The 27311-nt window shown below is 39.9% G+C and overlaps 1 protein-coding gene across 1 annotated transcript in view; it reads right to left on the bottom strand.

Moving 5' to 3' along the window:
- cspg4 (chondroitin sulfate proteoglycan 4) overlaps positions 1-27311 on the bottom strand; it is a 93262-nt gene that overhangs the window by 21090 nt on the left and 44861 nt on the right. Inside the window, exons 2-6 of the mRNA XM_032545213.1 lie at positions 14944-15107; positions 9402-12941; positions 6792-6980; positions 6372-6647; positions 745-921 (exon numbers count right to left, since the gene is read on the bottom strand). Of these exons, the coding sequence (XP_032401104.1) occupies positions 745-921; positions 6372-6647; positions 6792-6980; positions 9402-12941; positions 14944-15107 (4346 nt within the window). The remainder of the gene's footprint in view (positions 1-744; positions 922-6371; positions 6648-6791; positions 6981-9401; positions 12942-14943; positions 15108-27311) is intronic.

Below are 27311 nucleotides of genomic sequence, written 5' to 3'. Positions count from 1 at the left end.
ACATTCAGACAGACATTACCTGTCATATATTGGCAAAGATCCGAAGGAGGTAATTATGTGAAAATAAGCTGAAGAGCTACAAATAGCAGCTTAGCTAGCTGAGCTAGCAACCTTGCTACTATTGGCTTCTTAGCATTTCTCTATAAAGAGCACAAAAAGTGGTAATATTATACAGAAGGCAAGTTTTCTTAAGACCTTGGTGTAAATTGAGATTTATGATGGGATGGATGTCAACAGATTAAGTTTAATTAAGTTATTCTTAGATAATCAATGTTCAAAAAGTAGACCTTAGATCACAGATTCATTCCAGTTTAACACTTTCACAATGGCTCCAATTATCTTGTTGTGGAAAGCCCAAGCTTTTGACGCGCTAAATCAACATTAAAGCTTAAAGCACTAACACGTAGTTATAAACCGACTTCCTTTCTGCAGTTCAGAACCTCATAAATTCTTATGAGGCCATTCATTTTCTGCTCCTTTTTGTGTTTCTTATGGTTTGGGCAATGCATTAAACCAGACAGATTTATCAACAGTCTTGCAGTCCAGCATGCACAAGCTGATATCAAGTGTGTATCATAATATAATACATTGGGGAAACCTCTACATCCATGGTAAAACCATATAATAAGTCGAGAGAAAACCGGCTTTGTGTTCTCTATGTTATCACCAGTTACTCATCCAGCGTGTCTGCACCTCATTTACCCTAAAGTGTTGCCAACGCACTGTCAAAGAGAGAAGCCTTACCTCCAGGCCGGTGTTGCGTGTCACCATTGGCGGCTCATCGTTCACCGGTATGATGGTGACTGAGATGGTGACAGGGAGGCTGCGGCGCTCAATCTCGTACGACGAGGCAGAGAGTGTAAAACTGTCCTCCATGGTCTCGCTGCTGTCGTGCATGTAGAAGACCTGTCCAAATTTTACCTGTAGGAGACAAAAATGTATCCGGCTGTCACTTAATTCTGAATCTGAAGCGAGCGTTTGAAACTCTTCGAAAATCTAGAGTCATTACAGCGTTGAGGCTGATGTGTATCAATTTTAAAGAGCTAATGCAACAGTATTATTTTATTTACACAAGTATAAATATAAGTACTTTTTGTGTAATATTTGATTAAGTAGCTCTGGCTGCACTCAACTTTTAAGACTTGATGCTTTTATTTGGAAGTTTAGAATATCTGTAGATGCAGTCCAATTTCAGACTTTAGCCTGAAGCGTTATCAAAGAGGAACAGAATGACACTGCCATCAGCGTGTGTGCCTACACGGTCGGTTCACAGGCATATCTCCATAAAACATCTCTGAAAAACTAGTTTAATAAAAAAAGGTTACATTTATTCTGCAGATTGACAAATTACAAAATAATGAATAACAACCGTAATCAAATCTTATACCAATATTCAGATGGGTATAAAGAAAATGAGTCATTGGTGCAAGCACTGCAGTCAAACTGCAGGGCACTATGGGCTTCCTTAAGACCCATGTTAATGTGTTTTCCTAAATTTTTACCAAAAATAAACTATAGATATATTTATAAAACTTGATAGTTCTTTTCAAAGTTTTTTAAATTGTTGATACTGTAAGTACTTCATATGACCTTATTTTACCAATGAGACGGCATCAAATTTGTTGTTTCCACTCTGAAAGATAAACGCACACAGCATCACACATCCTCTACTATGCTTAACAGTGAGCTTGAGGTTCCTTCAATATGTTCATTCTTTATTTCAAACCCGGCTGGAGTGTTTGTTATTGTAAAAATTAATCTAATTTGACCAAAGCGCACAGGTAGAGTTCAAGTATAAGTACAGTTTCAGTCGCAGTTAAACAACGGATTCTGTGGAAAATTATCCTTTCTCCATTTAGGTTCTTAATGTATGAGGTTGAAGAAGAGTGAGCTGAATTCATGACTTCCATTTTTTAAGACTAAAATACAACGCTGGTCCATTTGTTCATGCTATTCTTATGGGCTAATGGAGCAAAATGGCATCTAACAACAGTTTGTAGTTCTCTTTGTTGGCCTCTATCTAAGCTATGCCCTAAAGAGGGCGTTCCTTAGTGTGTCATTTCCTTTAGTGCACACGCGCGCAAAGCTAAGGTTATGTGTGTGCGTGTATGTACTGTATATACGATCATGCAAAGAGCTAAAAGAGATGGAGGAAAACAGAATTATTTATTCTCACCAATTTCTAAAACAGTTTCAATGTGAGATTAATTTGTTTTAGTGGGGTAAAAGAAAAGCAGACTCACAAAGTTATAGCTTATGTTTTGTCAAACTGTACCTATATGGAAAACGGGCAAACTCTGCTGACTCTTTACACAATTCTGCTATTTTAGTCTTTTTTTTTACAGTCTGGTCTGCATCAAATTACTGAGTGCATATCAGTATCCTCTGGTGATTTTTAAAAATGTTTTTTTCCAGATAGCTCTGGGAACAGTTGGGACTTTGTGTGAACAAGTACCAATGGGCTGCATCCTTACAGGGCAGGAAGTGCCAAATGGATCCCATATGACTGGAATCTGGACTAACAACCTCCACCGCTATTTCTGACTGTGGAAAAAAAAAAATCAGTTGAACAATGAGTCTGTTTGCAGGGAAAATAAATACCTTGGGGGATGTTAAACACCTGCCAGATTTAGATAAAGACTTAAATGTGTTAATAGTCATCATAAGCTGCGTGGTTTATTTTGCCCAACGTTTTATTGATGAATTTCCAAGCAAAGGTAATGTAAAAGACGAGGCCTGTTTAACGGTGTTCTGACAAAACCAAAGCATCTGGTAAGGGTTTTCATTTTAGACTACAGCAAACTAAGTGAGGTTTTTCTATAGTGTTCCCTTCCTACTTGCAGTAGATACTCTTCTTGAGATATTCAATTGGTTTAACTAGTTAATGCAGTAGAAGCCCACTTCAGTCTTGGTCTGTCTCAGATTAGGTGTTACTTTTCAATATCTGAAACCAAACAAAGAGGAACCGTGGTATTCGCACAAATAGCTAGAATTCACAAATACTTGAGACCCTCTTCCGTCTAAAAATGCCTATCGCTGACTGTTTTAATAGTTCAAGCACCAAGTGTACCCTGATACGCATTAATACGCACAGTGGAAACCGCCTTAGCACTATCGGAGAAGCTAATGTTTACGATCTTTCTTATTTCCTGACAACCAATCAGTGTCAAGGAAAAAGAATGGTGCTCCTGGATTGGCTGCTTTGCAAATGCCAGCCAATAGCATATCAAGTAGTGTTTGCCCAGGCTATTTAACTTTAGCTTTTTAAGCTAAATTGTTTTTCTGAATATTTTAGATCCACAAACAGGCAAATTTTTCATGATTAATTTGCTGCTCTGTTCCACAAAAAGATCTGAGAAGAGGTAACTTGTAAATACTGAACTGCGTATTAGTGTGGGTCAGTTGTAATCTAGATTAGTGTTTCCCAACCCTGGTCCTCAAGGCTCACTGCCCTGCATGTTTTAGGTATTTCCTTGCTTCAGTCCAGTTGATTTCAATTGATGACTGATTAACAGCCGTTTGTTGAACTGCAATCAGTTGAATCAGGCACATTAAAGCAGGGAAACCTCTAAAACATGTAGGACAGTGTGCCTTGAGGACCAGGGTTGGGAAACACTGGTCTAGATTTCTACTAAGGCTGTTTAATAAATTAATAACGGTTAACAAGGTCCATACACGTGATCAATATCAATAGATAATATGTCCGATAGAATGTTAAATAATTTAACAGAACTCCAATGCAGAACCACACTGCTTTTTCTGAAATTAGCCGCTCAACCTCTCACTGCTAGCTAAGCAAGGTTGGTAGCATCAGCTAAGTCACTCGCTCTTTGGTTACCTAGCAACAACCTGTTGACTAACTTGCGCAGAACTGCTGAGTGAAAACTAGATAAAACGGGAAAGAACATGCCAAGTTTGGTAGCGCTCTAGATGTTTAAAGCGAGAGATGAATTGATAATTACTTATCGACCGATATCAGACTTTTATATCGTGATACGTTTTTCAACCATATCGTTTAGCTCTAATTTTTACTAAATCACAATGCAAAAAGACTTTATAGATCAAGTGCTAACCATTAAAAGCTTTTCAACAAGACTTGCCCTCAAGAATCTTAAGATTTGGATTTAACACAGCATATGTTCTTCAGTAAACGCTGAAAAGTTTCTGCTTTTTATATTGCGTACAAAGCATCCCAGAATGTGGGTTTTTTCATCTCTAAACCGTTGTTAACAGTTACATTGCTTGGTTATTTAGACAGAAGCCAGTGACCATCTACACAGGAACTTGAGATTGGAAATAGTGCGATACTTTAATATTCCTCCTGTGTGAAACGCTCGAACAAAACTCATTTTTGGTCAGGGTCACTGGGTGATGCAAATGTCAGTTACATAGCTTTTACTTAAACTGCTGAATTATTTTTGTCATTTACACCATTTTATTATCAGGCAGTTATGCCTGTCGGAAGAGGTTTACAGGTATGTTTCTCCCAGGATGATAATTTGGTGGCACACTGCCTTCCAGCTACATTTATAACGTAAATAATAGTTAGCCTATGTGCTAACAACGTCCCAGTGGAAACATAACGCTCATAAAACAGGATTCCTATAAACCACTGACATTTTTGAAATTGGTATTGTTTTGACACTACAGTCCACTTTGGTCTTAATTTCTCTACAGCAACTTTTAGCCAGAAAACTAACTTTTTGTTTTAAAATTGATTTTACAAGGTTGCGTCATAGGTCATCTCCTGAATTTATGCTATCATATGTTTTTATCCCGTTTACAGATCCACACTAAAATAAAAAACCCGAACAATTCCTTTAAATACCTAGAAGACCCAATAGAGAGCTTGTATTGGTTTGACAAAATAAGTTGTATGTCTCTGCACGTGTGAATGACTTTACTGCTTGACGTTGAGTCTACTGATGTATGACACATTTGGTCTAAGATGACACATTTAACCCAGATGTGTCTTGACATTCTTCTGGCTGAAGTTCATGAAGACCTATTTGAGTAACTCTCCCTGCATGTTTCCATCTGGTACTTATGTTACTGTAAGCTGTAATAACTTCAGCAGGACGTCCTGATTTATGACTTTGTCATATCAAAACCTTCTTCCCTGCCAGAGGAGAGGTATTTCATACTGATTTGAAAATGCATGTACTGCAGTTTTTCTGTTGGGTTTGCTACCACAGAGGAAGATAAATACATTTTTCCACTATAATTTAACTTTTTTTTTTTTACCCTCGTTTTTGTCTCTAACAGGATAATTCCCACTATTCACTAGACAAATTCATTTTCAAGTTCGAATCTTTGGGGAAAAATGTGAGTGAATCTGGCGGGAGCAAATGGGAGAACGTTTGGATGCACCTACTCATTATTATAGGAATACACCAGGCCGGTTTATTTTGGCTCCGAGCGGTCCGAAGGCACCGTCAGTTTTTCCACCGTGGCTCAGTGAAGGAAAAGGAGAGAGAGGGGGAGAGAACCAAGGCTAGCTGCAGGAACTTTCAGATTTGTGACTGACTACCTCCGCTAAACTATGTTCTCCATTCACAATGCATGATGTTTTCCACTCGAAAGAACTCATCCATTTTTCATGGTATCCCGAAGCCGGGGCGGCTCAACCGCACGGAGGGAGACCAGATAGATGCGCTGCAGCGGCTCTGGCATTCTTCCCTCCACTTCTCCGCCTGCTACAGCACAACAAACCTCAAAGCAGAGCTAACTGCTAATAGCTAGGGAAAACTTCACTGTGATGCCTTGGTGTGGCATAGCAACCGCGATGCAGTTTTTGGGAGTAAGACGTTGTGCTCCCCAGAGTCACTAGGACCGGATAAAAAGATTCATTCTTCTGCTTTTCAAAACGAGACAACCGTGGGATGTTTTCGGCCCTCAAATGCGAACATTATGTGCATTTCTTTTTATTTAAGTTCATCTGTGTTGTTGCAAATTTAATGGAAAGACATCTTTTACAAGCACGGAATTGTAAAATGCATGAATTCACATGCGTGGTACACTGGGTACTTGTGTCTTGTTGTTTTCCAATACTTATGTTATAAGGTAATGTCAAAGGGAAAGTGAGAGAAAATAATTGGCAGAGACATGTTTCAGCTTGTCACGTTTTTGTGACCGTGCATTATTTATGGCAGGCATAAGAAGAGGAAAATAAGTATTGAACACCTTCAATTTTTTTCTAAGTCAGCATATTTCTAATCAGACTGTTAACTTGAAATTCACACTAAACGCTGGTAACAATTGGTGTGGATTTCATGTCCCATTAAGAACATATTTCAGTAGACAAATCTTGCTGTTTCAGTTTGTATTATTTCCAATAGGAGTGCATAAAACAGATATGTAGGTATGCTTACATCATCCCATGTAAAGTAAGAAAGCTCGTCTCCTTCCAGGTTGCGGATTTCACCGTGCTGCGGAAGCTCCTCCACAGAAAAGTCGATGTTTACTAAGCTGTAGAAATGATTCGAGATGTTCAGAATCTCCTCGTTAATCACTCGACTGAGGCCTTCCTTGATGGAGAAGTTGGACGCCTGAATGGGTATAAATCGGGGCATGATGTCCACCTTGACGGTCAGGTCCTCCACCGTGCTGAAACCATTGCTCACATCCAACGTGAAACTGTCGCTTCCCTGAAAGAGACAGACATTGACACGATTTTCCGATAATCGGCGACAGGCCATCGGAGACGGGGTTTGTTCAGATTTATTTCTGTTTCAACGTGATAGAAAACACGTTGACTTTGGAGAGCAGAATGAAAGGAAGTACCCACTAACCTGCAAAGATGCAGACACGTAGAAGACTCGGCTCAGATTGATGTCTTCCTGAGAGAAAGAGTGGATGTAGTCGAGGACCGGAGAGGCTGCGTCCTCTGAACTGTTTTTCAGCATGACCACATGACCCAGATTAGGTAATCTTTTCAGTGTGAAAATCATGTCTGTAGGAAGGATATCGGTCTGCTCCACCTGAAAGGCAAAGGTCGACATTATCAGTATTTTCTATATTAGAGAAAACCAAGTGCATAAAATGTCAATAAAACCTGTAATAAAAGCTTAAAGGGGTAGGATTATGTGTTTTCCAGCCACATAGAATAGTTTTACAGCACATCCAAGTAACTGTTACGTCCAGTTATAAAAATGCTGTATTTATCTAATATAACTTAAATGAAATTTGACTTTGTAATAGAAGGAATTAAATTTGGGCCTCTGTCGCTTTAAGAAACTGACAGCTGACTGGTTGCCACGGGAGATTAAAGGATTTCTCAAATGTACATAAAAGAATCAAAGCAAAACTTTAGGCATGTTTTTGATGAGGGATTAACATTATAACATGACGTAAAGCTAAAAAAAAAATACATTTTACATAATACCGCCCCTTTAAAAAATGGCTGCTTTCTAAATCCAAAGACCACGCTCTGTGTAAGGCTGACATTTTGATATACTCATACAAAACCTATCATTATATGTTTTATCTCAGTATACACAGGTGAAATACTTCCTCAAGCATGAAACACCAGTGAGCTTTCCACATGTGATTTAGAATTCAGTATCTTATTAATAATGCAAAGCTACATTATATCTTGGAGAGGAGGCTGTAAACTGTAAAATCGTCTCAACCAGTTTGGAAAACAAGTGAAACCGGTTTAATATCAAACTGTTGTTGCAGAATTTGTGGGGACATCTTCACATTGCTGCTATTTCTCCTTTGAACAAGCGCTTGTTCATTCTAATCATGCAATGTTGAGTTCAGGTTTTCATTTGCACTTAATGACTGTGGCATATTGTACATTAAGGAGCTGAAACATGCTTTGACACAAATTTGATAGCAACTCCTAAAAATACTTCTGTGTCATTTGGAAACAATTAAGCTGCTGTTTTTCTACACAGGCAGATTTAAAGCCCATCCCTCTCTGAAATATTTTAATCTGTTCTCTGGAGTCTGAGGCCTTGGCCTGTCTAGCAGGCATGCTAATGCTTTATTTTTATTTTTTTATTCCAGAAGACGAGGCTACTATTCATGTCATAGTAAGGACGCGAAAGCTCCCACAGGTCAAATTCACATCCCAGATCTTGGACGGGGCCAATCTGTCAAGGCTTTCCTCTATGAATTGTTCAGTGGTTTGGGGATCCACAGGTCGATATTGCAGAACTAAATTGAGAGCATAGTTGTGGAAATTCACGTTTTTACTTTCAGAAAAAGGTTTCTCATTATTTCGAAAGTCAAAACATACAAAGATGCACTCAGAGTGTGTTATGACTGGACCAGCAATTTAAACTTCATTAATTGCTTTTAGGATGAAGTGCATGCAGGCTCATCTTAGAAATAACACCAGGCTTCAGGAAGCTCCTGTGGGGATACTCAGTGCTCTGTTTTCCACACGTAATAGACTGCAATTTAGTGCATACACCAAATTAAAAGCAGCAGCGGTACAGTCACATCAGCCCTAGATTTCATGTGGTAGATTAGAAGCAGGGTTACGAAATGGTAAAGTTTTCTTCTGGAGTCTCGCGAACTCTGACACATTCAACGAAAGCTTCAACAAACCAAAGGAAAGTTACATGTCTCTTGTAATCGTTGCTACATTGTATTAAAATTAGTGCTGTCAATCAATAAAAAATCAGATTGATCACACTCTGTTTTCAAAAAATGTTTGAGTTTTATTGCATCAAACCAAACATCAGTCTTCCAGGTTTTCATATTCAGAGAGGTTTAAAAGAAATAATTTTGTTTCTAATGTAATTTAGAAATGTTAACTATAACCTGTTAGTGCTTCAGTGGAAGGACAATTCATCACTGCAGTAAGTAGGCTACATACTTCCTTGGTTTGATCCAAATGTCCTTGAGTTTTTAAAAATAATTTTTGGTACTAATGGCCTTTAGTTTTATAGTAATCTGATACTATAAAAGGAGGCAGAGAGGACAGGGGAGAGACCAAGGTTGGGAGTCTAACTTAGGAGAACCGTGTCAAGGTCTATAACCTCTCTATGCGGCACGCCCACTAATTACAATATTTTAAAGTGAATTTTTCTCCTTGCTCGTCTTTTCGCTCGCAATTGTGACTCTGCATTATTGAACACAGTACAACGCCAAGTAATGCGCTACTCTGAACTAGGTAAACGTCAACAGGAGAGGAACTTTTAGGTCAAAATAAATAATGTGATTAATTTGCATTATGCAGTGTTAACATGTTAAACGTTTTATATTAACACGTTAATGTTGACAGCCCTAATTAAAATGTCAATTTTATTGAAAAACATGATTTTTGCAAATAAAACTAAAACTTCCGTTCTAATGTCTAGTACAGTAAAAGTTCTAGATATTAGAACTATTAGTAAAAGGTTGGTATTTTTTCAACAAATTGTAATTCTCCAGTTTGTAAAGATTACCTTGAGATGATCCTGGCTGATTATGGTGTGCTCCCCCTCATAAGAAATGATGACCTCATTGGTTATCACCTCTGGCTCTGAAAGGTAACCTTGTTTAAAAATCTTTATCTTAAATATGCCTTTTTCAGAAAGTTCCTTTGCTCGCACTGTGAAACCAAAGGAATCCTTGGCCTTAAGGCTTTCATAATTGTGCTCATATGAGATGACTCCCTTTTTCAAGTCCTCCTGGGTGAATTGTGAAGCCTCAATCCCACTCACGATAATCCTGCCATCGCTGGGTGGGGAAGTAACCTCGAACTTAATCTCGCTTTCATCTCTGATGTCCATGTTGGAGTCTGCGCTCAATAGGCTGGTATTTAGGGTCTTGGTACTTCCATGGTCAATGACGATCATTGTGTTGTTCACCAATTGAAGGTAGGGCTCACCAGCTTGGATCTGAAGCATCGCGGTGGTTTTATGAAAGCCGTCTGAAACCTGCAGAGGAAACCGTTCTTGATCTGCTCCATGATGGACGAATAAGATGTTCTTGTCCCTCAGGTCAGCTTGTGTAAAACGGAAAACTGGCTGCGATGGATTGGACGCTGACATGATATTGCCCGAAAGAATTCCTTCTCTGGCATAGACAATTTGAGTGTCATTGAAATTTGAGTCATCGTCTTTAAACTGAATGATGTTGGTTGTGAGCAAGCGCTGACCCCGGCGGACCACGTTGAAGACTTTATCCACTATCCTCACTGGGACGTGCTCATTCTTGAATTGAATCTGTATTTTGAAGATACCCGTCACCACTTTTGGACTGTCTGTATCTTGCTGAGTGGCTGAGAAGTGGAACTCGTCGCTTGTAGTCCTGGAGCCATCATGCTTGTAAATCAGCTGACCATGTACAAGATCTTCATTACTAAAATATTTAACTGCCCCATCAAATCTAGGCAGTCCTGGGGTATCCCTTATAAGGCGTCCATGCTTTGGTTCTTGTGTGACTCTATACAAAATGTCCTGAGAAACTGAAAACTGCAGCCAGAGATGGTTTTTGTTCAAAGCTAGCTCACCTCCTTGTAAAACAACAAGATGCTTATTTGTCAAAACATAGTCATCCGTTCCAGCAAGTATGCTTATTGGGAAGCTGTATAATGGAGAATACTGGTCCTCAACAGAGACTCTAAACTGAAACTGGTCATTAGTATCCACAAAGCCTTGCATCCGCACTATGTAACTTAAAGCATTGTCCAAAATGTCCTTCTGTGTGAACATGTCACCCTTGTTCAACTCTTTGTCTGATATCTGGAGGCTACCATGTGCAGGAGACTTCACAAGAATGTATTTAATTGTTTGCGGATTTGGGGTTTTGCCTTGCACTTCAGCCTGAAGCTTTGTGATTATCTGCTTCTCTCCAGGTTTGGCTTCCAGAGGTTCCAGATATGAAACTTTTACTTTGGGAGGTTGGATCTCAACTCGGAAGAGGTTGTTTGTGAGAACAAACTCTCCCAAATGGATGTCAAACAGAATGTTATCCACCGCAGTGTCTTCATGGCTATCTGTATCTGTGCTAAAATACCTAATTAGCTCTCGATCCAGATGAAACTGATGAAAACTTGTAACTTGCGTGTACATGCCATCTCTTCCTCTAACTCTTAATTCTCCTAACACAGGAGGTTGTGTGACGATATATAAAATATCCCCATTACGAGGATGATGGCTGACAGCCAGATCCTGAATCCCTATTGACGCATTGCTCCCTTGGACTACGCTAAGGCCAGTGGTGCCGACAATGACTGCATTTGGTTGTATCGCCAACAACATAAAAGTGCTTGACTGAGTTACTGACCCACCCTCCGACACTTTCAAGGTCATTTCACTGGTACTGCCTGCTTTGTGTACAAAATAGATATTTCCATCTTTCAGGTCTCTGCATGTAAACTCTGAGATTTTTCTTCCTGGTTGCTGACTATTTACCAGGTAACCAAAATCAAAAGAGGGAGCCGAGGTCACAGTTATTACTAACTGGTCACAATTGGAGGCGGATTGACTTATTTTAAGAAGGTTGGGGCTCAAATGAGATCTTCCCTTTTCTGTGATAGGAAGTTCTACAGTGGATCCTGGTGAGGCCCTGCCTGGAATAATTTCCACCGGAATCGAATAACTGTGGGTACCTTTTAGGCACCCTGGAAGGTAGCTGTTACTTAGAACACGTACATATAAGGAGATCTTATCACTGGTTCCTCCATTTCCATCATGCATATACTTGATTTTCTTGTCGACCACATCAAGCAGAGAGAATTTTTCAGTGTTTCTATTGACATTAACGTCAACCAGGCCATACCAGGGATCACCGGTGAGTGTAAAGATAATTTGCGATTGGCTCAACCCAGCAGCGCTGAGGTCAAATGTTGGTCTCAGATTGTTGATATCAAGATAGGCTTCTTCACCATCAGGTACTCGCAAAGTGGTGATGTTGAGAAGTTTTGTTACATTTCTGAACACCTCAGGTTCAAAATTGTTTGGATAACATTCTTGGTCGTTTAATTGAGGTTCAGCAAATTGAGTTACGAAATCAACAATGGGTGAGGAAGTGGTGGGTCCATCAAATTCATCATAAGTTGAGTAGTCATAGTCATCTCCTTCACATTTTATATGTACATCTTTGGTCACCAAAGCATCCTGCAGACCTTTGTCCCGTTGATTTACTTTAATTCCCCCAAAGCATCCAATGAAAGACTCAGATGTGATGTAGTCCTCAAAACGATTCAAGGACCCACTTTCACTAAATACTTCCTTCATCTTCTTCTGGATGCCTCCAAAGTACAGGTTTCCTACCAAATCCAGTTTTTGTGATGAGTCGAGAGGAATGGAGGATGATTGGCTGTCTACTTTAAGAACAAAAGAATCCGGGCTAACCTGAATCTGGACCCTGTGCCACTGGTCATCATCCAGCTGCACCTGTGTATTTTCAAGTGACTTTAAACCATCTCCTAGATCCAAAACCCCGTTGAGATAGCCTTTTACAACACCGATGGCAATAAAGTCTGACTTTTGGCCATGGTGGAAGACAAGTAAAGCATCCTCTATGGTGGTTTTCATTAGAAACTCCAGTGACATTGGAGCATTAGCAGATTCACTCCATGTAGAGAAGGACACAAAGGAATCTGGAGTGCTGAAACTGATTGTCTCCCCGTCTCTATGCTCAAACTCACTGCTGCAAGATTCCTTGGTGTCTTGGCACTGCTTAAATGCCGAGTTGAGAATGTTAAACTGATGGGATTCAAATTTAACGTCGGTAATGCAGCCACGGAAAGGAGGGATGGCGTTCCTGAGATAGGGAGTGTCCAGGTCACCGGTTCCTCCAAGCCAAATGCCACGGTCGATATTTAGCCTTTCCCCACCAAGATCCACAGGGACGTATGTTGAAAACAGATGAACTATCATCATGGTGAGCTTGCCATCTTGCAATGTCAGAAACACCTGGTGGTCCCTCAGGTTGTTCAACGGCACATCTTGAGAAGAGGACAGCATGACTTCTCCAGCTCCCACTTTCATTCGTGCCTATGGGAAGAGGACAAAAGAAAGTCACTACGTAACTTCAGATCTATATTTTTTCTGAATAACAAACTACAGTAGTTACAGTAGTTATATAAAACTGCAATATAAAAACTATTAATTCATAAATTGAGGTCTGCATGTGCAGTATGCATAAAAAGTATATGGACTTTGTGTAAAATACTTGGGGTACTTTTCTTTTTTTGTGATGTGTAGTGTTGAATTTACACATCTTTAGATTTAAAAGTTCAACCTTGTTTTCATCAAACCTCCTCATGTGACTTCAGATATCCATTTGCAATACTTAGCTGAAATTAGATGGTTTTTATTCTTTAGAAAAGATTTCCGATTTGTCAACCTTCTTCACAGTCCACACATATAAAGAATATGGGTGATAGTTAACTATATTACAGCTCATAAATTCCTGATGCTCCTTCAGTGTTGCTCTGTGAGCCTCTTGGCATCCTCTCTGACATGTCCTCTTCATCCCCCCGATTTTTAATCACTTCCAGACCGACGTATAAGTCTTGATAATGTCACGCTCATGAAATATTTTCTCCACTTGATTGTTTCTGTCTTCCCTGTGTTCCATGTACCTAATGCCGTTGAATTGTTTTTTTTTTGCAACCTTTTCCTGACTGATCACTTTTGACAACGAGATCCCACTAATGCTGTGGAAGGTCTCTGCATGAGGAAATAGCTCACAAGGACAGCTGGACTTTATTTAGGCTCAATCACAGGCAATTTAAATGATGGAAAGAGGCACAAAGTCCTTTATACGATGAACTTGAATGTTAATTTCCAGCCACAGTTATAAGAAACTGCGCACCTTAATGCCTCCACATTACTTTAATTTCATGCTTATTTTTGTTTTACAATGAATTTAAATAGGCTAAGCATGACATTTAAAGTGGGTAAGTTCTGAAATTATTTCTCATTCTCCAGCAGAACGACATGTAACCTAAAAGCTTTTGTCACTTTCCTATCTAAAAAAAATACTGAAATTTGATTGGGGAATGAGATAAATAAATAGGACTTCCTGGGTCAGAATCCGGGTCCTCCACATGGGAACTTGTCTTTTGAAAATGGGGCAATTTTTAACTGTTTTTGCCCCACATCCACAACAAAACGGAGTAGGAGTACCCTAAAAGTTTTTTTTTTCTTAAAAACAGATGTCAAAGTGAAAATCCCTCGTTTGTGTCTTTATGTGGACTGAAAAAAAGAAAGCATGGACATACAGGCCCAACCTCTCACCTTACCTATAACCCTATAATCCCAAACACATCATACTCAACAATAAAAATAGCAGATTATATGGTCTTCTTGCAATTTACTAGTTTAATAATCCAATGTTACACAAGAAGAAACTTGACTTTATCACTCCACAAAAAAGATTTCCCTTGTGGCTTGGTCCTCACCATTTTTGTTTTTTGTTTTTTTTTGTTGCCCCGCAAGGGGTCTTTTTGTGGGCTCTAGTGTCCCTTTTTCAAAGTAGGCTGACAGGAAAGGGGGAAGGAGAGGGGGGAAGACATGCGGTAAACGTCGTCGGGTCTGGGAGTCGAACCCACGACAGCTGCGTCGAGGCCACGTTGCCTCTGAATGTGGGTCGCGCTAACCCCTCCGCCACCACGGCACGCCCACCATTTTTGTTTTTTGACCTTATTGGTCACTTTATGCCACCTTATGCAGAGGCCTTGTCCCATACTTCCGCCTACAGGTCCGGGTGAGAAAAAAATGGCATTTTGGGCCGTTCTCTGCATATCTGTGCTGATAAAAATCATTTTTGGAAATGTTTCTGTGCGGACAAGTATTTTTAGAAAACGCCAACCCGTTTCCCACGAGTGTGTGCATGTATCATTTGTCCTATGTGTCAGTATAGCATGGCAGTTGAAACAGTAGATATTCTGTTAACCTTTTGAAAAAACTCAATTTTTAATTGGTTGTGCTATTTTTCCACATGACACCCTTCCCAAAAACATATATTCCTTCTGCTTCAGTTGAATCTCACCTGTAGTTTCCCATTTAGCAACTCCAGGATCAGGTAGTCCTCCATTCCAGCAGCCAGAAGCAGAAGACCACTTCGGCGACTCGTTTTGAACTTCAGAGACAGCTGGAAGGTTGAGACATCTTGGACGGCTACTATGCTACAGTGGCTATCCCCAAAGTAGGATTCTGTAAAACAGGAAAAGAAAAAACATTACTTTAACCAAGTATTGAACAACAGTTGATTTTCTTGGAACCACTTTTTTAATGTTTCGTCCGTTGAAGTTGAACGGACTACGCAGCTTAAGACAACCAGTTGCTTTGTTGTTGGCAAATTCAGGTGCATGCTACAGCTGCATAAAAGAAAAGGACCCCTGCATATGATGCTGTATGAAGTCACCTGACAACTGCTGACTGGCAGCTCTCTGACTATACAAAAAAATTAGAAAATTAGAGAAACCAATTAGACCAACATTTTTGGGGATCTCACATTTGACGCGACCTGATTTCTATTTAATCACACAGCCTCCAGCAACACGCGGCTGAACAGGAGCGACCCTGGCCTCAAAGGCGTTCTCTGACTGAGACATCAGTCTTTACGCCTGTGGAGGTTTTCCGGGGATATAGAATGCTGTGACGCAGGATTTCCCAGCCTTGACTTGCCTCATTTTCAAGGGATATGCTAATTCAGCCACCTGCCTCGGTTTCTGCTCTTTGGAGCACTTGACAAAATGTAAACCAGGGAGGAAGTCAATTAATTACCAGCGCACATGCTCTGAAAATGAAAATGGACAGCTTCCAAGACCCAGTTTCCTCAGCTAAGGCTTTCCACTCTCTTAGCAGGAGATGTAAAAGGGAGGCTTTAAATGAGCCACCTGCTTTGCCCTCACAAAGGTGATGGCTCAAGACAGAAAGTCACTGTGATGCATAAGAAACACTTTTCTGAATCCTTAACTCCAGCGCTTTAGAATATTTTGGAACAGTGAAGCAGATCAAGACAGTGATTTATGAAAGTTAGAACATTCCTGTGAGATATTGAGGGTCAAAATGTTCCCTCAGACTCAACAGATGCATCCAGAAGCCTGGCAAAAGGCTGGACTCGACGCCATAAAACAGAAACCCCTCCGACCCAACCATCTCTGGAAAAACATCCATCACAGGATGACATAAGATCATATAACTTCCACATCCGTATCAATTCATGGAAAAATGACATTTTCCCAAGACTCAAGCCAAAATGTTTGTCTGTGCTGTACATTAGTGCCGTTCTGCCATTTTTACACCATTTAATAGTGCTGCATATTACTGTAAAAATCTTTCAAATCTGCATACAAACATCTATTCTCACCCCTCAGGTTGTATTCCTTTCACATTTCTCATTATTTACTTCAAATTCAGTATGATTAATCATTATTAAAGATAGCTGGCACTTTTGAACCTTTCTATTGCCTAAAAAGTCATTTTTATTACTTGGATGAACCTTACGTCACATCATTGACTTTGGTCATCTTATTTATACAACTCCAATTTTAATATGTATCAAAATCAGAAACTGAGGACTTTGCCCTTAGTCTCAAACCAGTTGTTAACGGGAAGGAGATTAGCATTAGCGTTTGCTAATTTTCAAATGTCTTTAGCTGTTTAGCAATAGCAGAGCCTAGATTCTTTAGCAGATTAGTGTTTAGTGAACCTAACTTTTTGTTTTCTTCGCCCTAGCAATAACGACTGCCAATTTTAGTGTAAACATCCATTCTTCATCAGAACCATAGTGGCCATTTTAAAAAATGTCCACCATTAAAGGAAAGCACAAAATAAAGAAATTATATATGACTTATATGGTTCAAAACTCATAGGTTATGATTTTACACCAGACTCCATCTAATTGGAAAGTTTAGGGCAACAATGTATTTTACATGACAACCCCAGTGGCCATCTAAAAAAAAAAATTAAAAAGTTAAAAGTAAATATGATTTCTGTGGGCTGCATTGTGTATGATCTGAAACCAAAGCATTCATCTGTGATAAATATTGGCAAATATAGAGCAAAACTGAATTATCCTTGAAGACCGTGGCGGCCATCTTGTCTTTTTCAGTGGCTAACTTTTGTTTTATTCTAAAACTAGTAAGCCCTTGGGAACATTTGTGCCAAGTTAGGATCTTTTTTTCCCGTGTGAAAGATTTTAATGACATTTTCAATTATCTACTGCACTATTAAGGGGAAGTTTGTCCTTTGTTTCTCACTCTTTAAATAAAACTCCCGGTCCTTAGTCTTTGACCAAATATAAGCAAAGAAAAGCCTTTTGATGTCGGCAACAAGGAAAGCCACGCTGCTATCATCCTGCACATTCCTTTATTTCACTAAGAGGCATTTGCATTTCCTTCCAAAGCCTCTCTGTCATCAACAAAGTCGGCAAAGAAGCACACCAACGGAGCATCCGCCTCACATTCAGCAATGCTATTCTTTAGAGAAGCTCCGCTACATCCGGTCGAACTGAAAATTCAACACATCCCGCTTTACATCCTCGACAAATTACCCCAGTTCCGCATTGTTCATTTTCAAAATGTCAAATCTGGGTGGCTGTCGTCTCGTTAGCTGGTTCTGGCTGTGCCGTGGGCTGTGTTTTGAACAGGTCAGAGGGTTGCTACTTAGGCAAAGCTATTCGAAATGAAAGCTGAGCACTAATTACACAATAGCCTCCAGGCTGAAACTGAAAAATGAGGGAGCGGAGTTCTTTTATATGCAAGTGCATTAACAAATAAATTCACGCCGCGCTTCACAATTTTCAAAAGCCCAGCCGAGCTTTGGTTGGATCGTACCCTGAGATTTGGAAATAAAGGATCGAGCGTGATCTCAGGCATTTTTCTTTCCTGGCTCGTTTTGTTTCTCTTGCCTTCGGGGAAAAATGGATAATTTTCTCCAACTGTTTGAAACTTTGTCACCAATTTGTGATGCATTACCTGCATGACAACCGCTTGCATCAAATTATTGTCAGTTACTGTATCTTCCGGTCCTTTTAAACATCCTCCTTGTTCATCTGTTGAAGGTTGAAATGTTGTTGCATTGTTTCTGTTACCTTCTGCCACATCTAAAAATGGGTCTTAAGTTGGCATAAACATTAACAAATGTAGCACATTTTGTGAAAACTTCTTTTAAGTGTTTTGAATAGTTCATGCTAATGGGAAGAACAGTGTGCCAGGAGAACTTAAGTTCTCCTGGCAAACTTGTAGACAAACAAGTTTTCCATACTTGTAGACAAACTAACCATCTTAGCCCAAACATTTATTCATGTAGTTAAGTAATCATCAGTTGAATGAATCAGAAATTGAATGTGAGGAAATTTTAATTGGCACAAACGGAGAATCTGTATGTTGTAACAAGACAATAGGGATTGCCATAACATAAGCGTACACCTTTGCTTGTCTCTCGCCGTCTCTTCATCTTTTGCATTCCTATGAGGAAACTTAAGTTTGCGTCGGAAACCCGCCTGGTATGTTTGTTTTTTTTTGCAGGAAAACACAAAGCCACATTTTCCATCCTTTAAAAGTAGGAGATGATGTTTGGATATTTTTGGACAGTGCTCCATTATCAGAAAAGGAACACCCTGAGTCCTAAGGAGCGGAAAACTTTACACGCCAAGGCCAGAGATTGTGTCGCGTGTTGACTTTTACCCACCTTAAAGAGAAGTCCCTGAAGTTGTTCAACTTATTGATTCACAATCCTTTATTGTTTGCACAGCAGAGTCTTGTTTTTCGGCCAATGCAGACGGCTAGTATTTCATTATTACTGTTGTTTCATTCTCCTTTTCATTCTGTTTTCATATAACAGAAGTACAGAGAAGTTTAGTACAGAGGAGACTGATTTGCTTTCTGATTTGAAACATGAACTAGATTTCTTGGATAATTTGTTTTGCTGATGGCTACTATTTTAGGTAAGCAATGAACATGTTAGTCAAGTCATAGATATTGCAACCATATGTAGATTTAAGTGTTTTTTATACATATATTTTCTAACTCAAGACTATTTTGCAGAAAAAGATGGATTCTTGGATGTTTTGTTTTTTCCCTCCATACATCTCCTTGTCTAGCTCAGTTAAACCTCCGCTAACGTCACTATAAATAGAGGTCGTTTGGTGGATTTCTTTCCTTTTCTCTGGGCTGTGCCTACTTCAGCCTGGTACAAAACGCTGAGCATGTAATTATTTAACGACAGGGTGTTGTTAGCCACGGATTGAATTGGAGAGCAGCTCACGTTGTTACGGCATTAACCGTAAGGCAACGTGGTGATTAACGCGTTGAGCAATTATGTCTCTTGCCGTGGGTCAGCAGCAGTTGTGCCGGTAAAGAACGTCAGATTTCCTGTTGGCTCTGGAAATGGTGAATGCAGGCCGTAAAAGGATGGAATACCTGAACATTACAGGCCTCCCAGGTAATCAGTCGACTGAAGATGAAGAAATGGAACGATGGCGACTGGAGAAGCACCGATCACCTCAACTTTGTTCCTGCGGAGTTCTGTTTCTTACAGGGCAATGTGGACGTTTTCACGCTCAGTGGAACTTTTGCGACCCTCAAATCGAATCCATTTCACTTTCAGTTCATCTCTATTCAACCTTCTAAATCAATATTTAGTTGATCAATACTTCACTGGAATTTTAGCAACATGCTTATTGAAATGTGTCTCTTCAAGCTTTGTACATCTAAAAACTGAAATCGTTTCCCATTCTAGTTTGGAAACAGCTTAAACTCTGAGCGTGGGGGGAGAATGTTGGTGAAAAGCAATCTTTAGGTCCTGACACAGGAATTTAGGCCTGGACTTTGACTAGGCCATTCTTATACGCTTTGACAAAAACCACTGCATTGTAGCTTTGACTGTAAATTTTCTACTGCAGCCTTAATTGAAGGTGAATCTCCACTCTACTCTAAAGCCCTTGTCCACCACAGCATAATGCTGCCACTACCATATTTTACAATAAGGCTGTGGGAGAAGAAAAGTGCTACTTTTTCATATGCAACACTACGTGTTCAGGCTAAAATGTTTAATTTTGTGGCCATTAGTTGGTTTGTGGAAAACATCAGTAAGTACTTTTGCAAGGCTTTGTAAATGTGAGGTTCTGTAATGCTTTAGCCTCCATGTGTTAAATTCAAGGCCCGGGGGCCAAATCTGGCCCGCCATAGCTTTTCTTATGTGACCCTTTAAATTGTAGAATTTAAAGTTATAAAAATAACCTTAAGAAACAGCGGTGTGCTTAAATATTTCATCAATGAAATCAAAGCAGAATTAGATCAATATCAAAAGATGTTTAATATTGTTTAATTCAAGAAGTACTATAGAGACAGCTATTTATTAATATTTTAACAATTTAATGGGTTTTACCAATACATTCTTGCACAACAGACCCTCTATAGCTGCAGTATGACTTTTGTTAAAAAAATATTTTTTACATATTTGTTAAAAGTACTGTGACAGATAATCTCTGAAAAACATTTGAACTCCTCTGTCTTCTTCCTTTGGTCCTGCTGTGAACAAATACACAGCTCTGTTAGAATCGACCAATCAGAGCCAGGAGGAGGGTCCAAGCGCTGTCAATCACCCTGCCGCTACCGTCCTTCCCTTTGCTGTTTGCTACGCTACAGCTAGCCTGCCAATGATTCTCAGGCTAGTTAGCTTAGCCCCCGATGACGGCAGATAAACCGTTTTCCTGGAACCATGAGTTGACTGATTGTCATTTGCACATTTAGCAGCATTTACACTTGCATGATTGACAGCGCTACGATCTTAATCTTTTGATCGGGCGTGTTAAATTTCTTCAGGCAGAAATAGTAGCTCGGGATGGAGGTTGATTTTTTTTTTTTTTTTCTTTTCGGCTTTTCTTTCTCATATTATACTGTAACGACATGGTGACAGTTTTACAAAAAATGTTTTTTTTAGATACTTATTAAAAGTTACATACTGCAACTTTAAGGATATTCATGATCTTGATGTGGCCCAGAATGAGTTTGAGTTTGACAGCCCCCTTTGTTTGAACACTACAGGTGGAATCAAATAAAAAAGCTTGACAAGCAGTTGAGTCTTGGGTGGAAAATAACTTCTGTTATAATTTGCAACAGAAACTGAGTCTTTCCCCCTTTTTCACAACAACTGAATGAATTAATCTTTTGTTTCACTCTCCTTTTCCTTCGGTTCTCATATATCGAACCTTTCGTGTCGAAATCAAAATTTGGCACGCCATTGAGGTTTTGATGAGGTTGAAACAACACACTGTAAAACATTCAGGAAAGACTCTATAAACTCTCATAATAATTACTGACTACCACAGTTTTTTTTTTGTTTTTTTTTGCTGTGCTATGACAATATAACAACCATAAACACAGCTTTTCTACAAACCACAGCCTCCGAGCTGCTTTTAATCATGTAGGCAACATGTTTACATGCCTGACTCTGAGCACAGCAGCCTGTCTGTAAAAGAATATGCGGCCATCTCCAGCGCTGTTAAACAGCAGAGGGCTGGACCACAACTCTACATACCTTGACAGTAGTGCTGCTTTATGAGGGGCCTCCCCTTACAGTCTCCCTCTACCCCCCACAGACCTTTCAGAAGTCACAGGGGACGCACTTTTTACGGGCTTTATGGAGCCGTTTCTCAGACTTGCATACCTCAGCGTGAAAGCGAGCTGCACATTTTTTATTTTTAGCCCCCCCCCTCCTTTTTTTAAGTCCCCATCTGCTTCTGCATCTCTTTAAAAACACTCCAGTTGCAAGCCAGAAAGAAGAGGTACAAAAAAAAAAAGGCTTATGGAGCCACAGCGGGAGGTTTCCTCCAATAACTTTTCAACCTCTCTCTGTGAAACTCACATTTACACAACACATAAAGGGAGGGGTACAGAAAAGAAAAAATATGACCTTTCTCTTTGAAAAGGAGAACGGCAATGGAGTGTAATTTTTACCTCCGGAAAATAGACCAGTAGGGGGAAAAAAAAAACGGGGGAAAAAAGCGTGGAAAAAGGATCTAAAAGACTCACTGTTGTTTGAGTTCGGTGCCGTTTTTTGCAAGAGTGGCGTCAGAAAGGCCTGGCTTCTTGACAAGTAAATGGACATAAAAAAAAAAAATCTATCTTTGGCTGTAAGAATCTTATTGTGTAGAGGCCACACAAACAAGAGAGATGTTTGGATCTTTGTATCCGAAGCCGTTTCCCTCCTTCGTTCGTCACCTGGCTGCGACGGCATCGAGAAGAGGAAATCCGTAGGCATCAGAGGTTAGAAGATGAAGCTTAACTCCCAATCAAGGCAGGAAATCCGACAAAATTGTCTCGCCTAACATCTAGGAACTGGTTTCGAACCGTCCCACGTTGCCTGGAACAGCAGCCGGCGAAGAAATTACTACCAAACGTCGGATTTCCTTTCAGTTTCACGCTTGTTTGCGATGCCTCAAGTTTGAGGGAAGAGCGAACAAAGGAACAGTGCGAGTTTGAAAGCTCACAACGAGCTTTTGTAATAGAACATGATCAGATTCACCACCAGGAACTGGTGGTGAATAAAACATCTTTGGTTTTGTACCTTGTGAAAGATATTCATATCTCTTCCGGCGTTTACAGCAACAGAGTTTGAGGTATTTTATTGGGGTTTAACCTGACAGATCAATACATGTTTGTTTATAAATATTAATCTGAACAGTGTGAATCTAAATTCTACTCTCCTTTATTCACTACTTTACAGAAGCACCAATAGGTGCAATTACAGCTGCAAGTGTTTTGGAGTATGCGTTCAGTTTCAATTGAATTTGTCTAGACTTTAAATGGGCCATTCTGACTCTTCAGTTGTGTCTCTGGTTGAGTGTTTTGCTGACATATGAGCCACATTTTCAAACATTTTACAGCCTCTGAGGCTTTTCTCAGGGCTGCGTTCAACCATCTATCTACTAATCAACTCTGACCAGCTTCCATGTCCCTTCTCAAAAAAGGCAACTACACTTTGATGCTGCCGCCGCTGTGCTAGGTTTCTGCCACACATAGAGCTTTTCATGTTGGTTAGAAACTGTAATTTTGGTCTCATCTGACCAGAGTGCCTTCATCAGCATGTTTTCCAAGGCCCTTTATGGCTTCTAACAAACTACAAATGGTTATGACTCTCTTTCAGGTACAAATTTCTTCTTGCTATTTCACCAGATTTGTTAGTTGCACGATTAGTACTTCACTTTCTGTTGTCTTCTATGAACTTCAGGATGTTGATTACTAAAACCTTTAATGCGTTCATTAGTCAGTTTCAATCAAACTCCAGTTCGTTTGGCTAGAAAGTCCGGTTCATTTGGGGAGGTGTGAACATGGAACAAGAAAAGTCTCTTCAAACCTACCTTTTTGGTGGAGGTGAATGAATACATGTATGGATGCCAAGCGGACCGGAGACCGCTCCAAAAGCAGGAACCGGACTATAGCGCAGGGCATTCTGGGTAAATACTACCAAGACAAACGTGCAAGTCTAGCACTAGTGGAAGAAATGGCTTGTTGTCTTTCACCAAAGACAAAAAACAGAAATCCTAAAACCAGTAAAATCGGATGCCACTCCATTATTGTTTACATTTCGTGAAGGAAGAAGCTAAGTTTAAGTCTTCTTCGGATGTTTTTGTCGCAAGAAAAATCAAAACCACGCCTTCTTTTCCCTTTATGTCACAATTATGCACTCTGTTTGCTGAAACCCCAATAACATACAAGCAACATAAAGCTTGCTAGAGAAAGAAAGGGAACACTCTTGCACAGAACAATATATTTATCTGTTCTAAATAAAGAGTTTAATGGAGTCATTGTGTGGAGGCTCATCAAACTCTCCTGTTGCTAATGACCAGTTTGGAGTCGTGATCTCACTGGAACACTGCAACCCAAACATAGTCGTGAACAGAAGTACTGTAGCGACTCAGGGCTCTGCTGCGGTTTACAACTGACTAATACAAAGCATGTCTGTGTCAGCCCAGCCAAGCTACGGAAGCCGTCAAACCGCCAAGGTCCCAGATGGTTGGGCCTGTTAACATAATCTTCCCGTGACATCAGAGGAGTCAACACCCCCGCGATATTGTTCCAACCCGTACTCTTCCTCGGACCGAACGACCTTTTTCTACACCCGTCCACACGCCAAAAATCTTGGTTTTCGGAGAAGCGATCGTCGGTACCTGGAGCTGTGACTTTTTCTGCTTTCACGCAACCTGAGCAAGGCTGCTCATGGACTTGAGGTGTAAAGCCTTTTTAACACACTCGTAATGAATTTCTGCTTGAAATCTCCCGGTGAACTGGGGGTGGGATACGGTGTCAAGGGAGCAGACAGGAAAGGAGGAGAAAAAAAATTATCCAAAAAGCAACAGAGAAATTTTTTTTCAACCTCTGCATCTTACTTCTTAGTCCGATAAATTTAAAGTTTACTTGTCTTCACACCTGAATTGTCCTTTCAAAGTGAAACTACGAGAAACAATGATGTGGGGGAGAAGGAAGGGAGGAAAAACAGAAAGCTTTAAGGCTCACAGTGAACTTGGATAGCACAGCGTGAAAGGCTCTGTCGGCTTCGGCGGTGCTGCGCGGCATTAATGGCCCAGAGAGCAACAGCAGCAGGAAATTAGCCCGCAGTTAACTACAGCCACTTAGGCTTGTAACATTTACAATGTCAACACAAACGAGAGTTCAGAACGGTTCTTTGTTCTGCTGCTGCATCCAGTTTAGAATGGATAATTAAACTAATTTGGCGTAATGCTGGTTATTTTAGGGCTCATCATCATACCTGTGTTAAATTGCAGATAAATGAACTTGACACCACGCTCAACCACCACCACCAACCACCACCACCTCTTTAATGTGGACTGCTTCAGGATTAGATTTAAAGTCTCACAAACAGTGTTGTGCTCTGATGTATTTATTTTAGAACATCATGTGATGATACTATTTTCTGCAACCTTCGAACTTAATGAAGTGTTTGTGTAGCTGAGGAACTTGAACTGACTGCATCCGATTCTGGAGATGTTGTACGACATTCTTCTTTTTTTATCAAATGCAAATATAAAAAAGTGTACCATGCACTTTCATTTATCTCCATTTACTCTTATGTCCCTGAATAAAATGCAACTGCTTGTCTTTGAAGTAGTCCACCTAAGAGTAAGCATAGGTGAAGTTAAGGTGTAATTTCATATTCCGAAATCCCTGAAACATCTCACAGAGGGATGTTTAATTCTTTATCCAAAAATTAAGAGCATGACTAATTTGCGAACCTGCCGAGAGATGGCTAACTACCTAAACTCGTTTGCCACCGCACAGGTCACACAGGGGATGTAGCAACCATCTGGAAGATGACACTCTGGTCGGGTGAGACTAAAACTGATGGCACATCACCATGGAAACACCTGCTTCACAAGCCCCTTTCAGGTCACAGTTCAGATCACAATAAACACGCAAGCAAGAACCCACCGCATCACAGGTCGCTTTGTCGTTTCACATCACACAAGTCAATCTGTCGGACGACGGTCTTGTGTGCCAACACGGCACGTTGTGTGACTGTGGAACCCAAAGGGTTTGGGTTTTCCTCTGGAAGCAGTCAACTGAGCCATGTGTTTATGTCGGGGCTGAGTTTATGTCATGATCCTCAGGCTTTCCAAACTCCGACAAGTTTGAAAAGCCTGATATTAGTATCTGCATCAAATTTTGTCTGCTCTCACTAGATAGTGAATAAGTGATTCCATTACCATATCAGTCTCTCTAGAAAATTTAATAATCGAATCATGATGTGATATCTGCCTAGTTAGATATATTAAAAATAATTGAAGCATGATGCGCTGGCTAGTTGGATAGCGGTTGCATCATTCTTCAATTATTAGATTTGCTAATAAATCTAATAAGTCTTTAGCTACCCAGCTAGCTATCCCATTATGCTTCAATTATTAGTTTTTGTTGCTAACTTGAACTTCTAATAATTGAATTATGATGTGATATCGGCCTTTCTAGATGTATTAAAAATTGAAGCATGGGGGTGTGCTGTGGTGGCGCAGGGGGTTAGCACGCCCCATGTTTGGAGGCCTTAGTCCTCGACGCGGACGTCGCGGGTTCGACGACGACCTTTACCGCATGTCTTCCCCCCTCTCCTCACCCTCCTTCCTGTCTGCCTACTGTGGAAACAATACGAGCCAGTAGCGCCGCAAAAACTCTTCGGAGAAAAAAAAAAAAAAAAAAAAAATTGAAGCATGGTGCGGTAGCTAGTCAGATAGCTGTCGCATCATGCTTCAGCTATTAGATTTGCTAGCCAGCAAATCTAATAACTCGTTAGCTAACCAGCTAAATATCACATTATGCTTCAATTATTAGATCTTCTTGTTAACTAGAAAATCTAATAATTGAAGCATTATATATAGTATTCTCTAGCAGGCTAGAGAATATAATTGAAGCATAATGCAATAGTTACCTAGCCAGCTAAATGGCAAATCTAACAATTAAAGCATGATACAATAGCTAGCTGACTAGCTAGCTACCCAGATAGCTAGCGCCTCGTGCTTCAATTATTTAAAAATGTCAGATCTTAAAGAGAAGAGTCCTAAGGATGAATTTTGGAACGTCCTTTTGATGCCCTTGTACCATAAAAACTTACAACTTGAGAAACTGTCAAGTGTGAAATAAACTGAAAATATTCACATTTGGAAGAACTGAACTCTGAGCTAGCCCTGATGTTTAGGTAATCTTTAACAAAACAGACTAAAGCATTATTATCATTTGTTTTAAATCAACACACATATATTATTTCTATATTATGCAGAAAAGAGAGAAACGATGGCAACAGTGCATCCAGATGAAGAAAAACATTGCTTTTATTACTCTGAGTAATAAAAGTAAGTCTTTTACTATAGCATCTTGCAATGCAGACCTTTTAATGTGTAAGTTGCTGGAGTGTTAAAGCAACTTAGGTTTGAAATGCCTCCAAAAATGCTAACATGTTAGAGAAGAAAAGACAGTGATCACATAAAACATAAGCTGCATTCAAATGAATATGTTCTACAATCATATGCAACAAGTTAAGACTTTAACACCCCGGCAAATACATGAGCTTTATCATCTCAGTGAGAGATTTTCTACTCGACCACTCAGGAAACTTAATGCTTTATAGATTGCTTCTTGACTCTTCCTGCCTTAAGTGTAATAGCATTGATGGCCGTAATTATTTCCAATGCATCTAGACTCTTAGAAAGTTCCTGGGCACCCTGTTACATGACCCGTCTGTTTTGTTGTGTTGCACAATCGCGATGGCTTCACACTTTGAAAAAAAAAAGTGTTTGAAGGCACTTTGGGTAGAGCGTCTGAGAAACTACTGGAGCCGTGCTAATTAAACTCCGAACGAGCAAGAGACTCGACAGCACCATTGTTTGGCCTCATAGTTTCCACG

This window comes from Xiphophorus hellerii, chromosome 2, assembly GCF_003331165.1.
Source record: "Xiphophorus hellerii strain 12219 chromosome 2, Xiphophorus_hellerii-4.1, whole genome shotgun sequence".
Classification (NCBI taxonomy): Eukaryota; Metazoa; Chordata; class Actinopteri; order Cyprinodontiformes; family Poeciliidae; genus Xiphophorus; species Xiphophorus hellerii.
The sequence above is the reverse complement of the archived record's forward strand: the minus strand, read 5'-3'. Positions and strand labels throughout refer to the sequence as shown.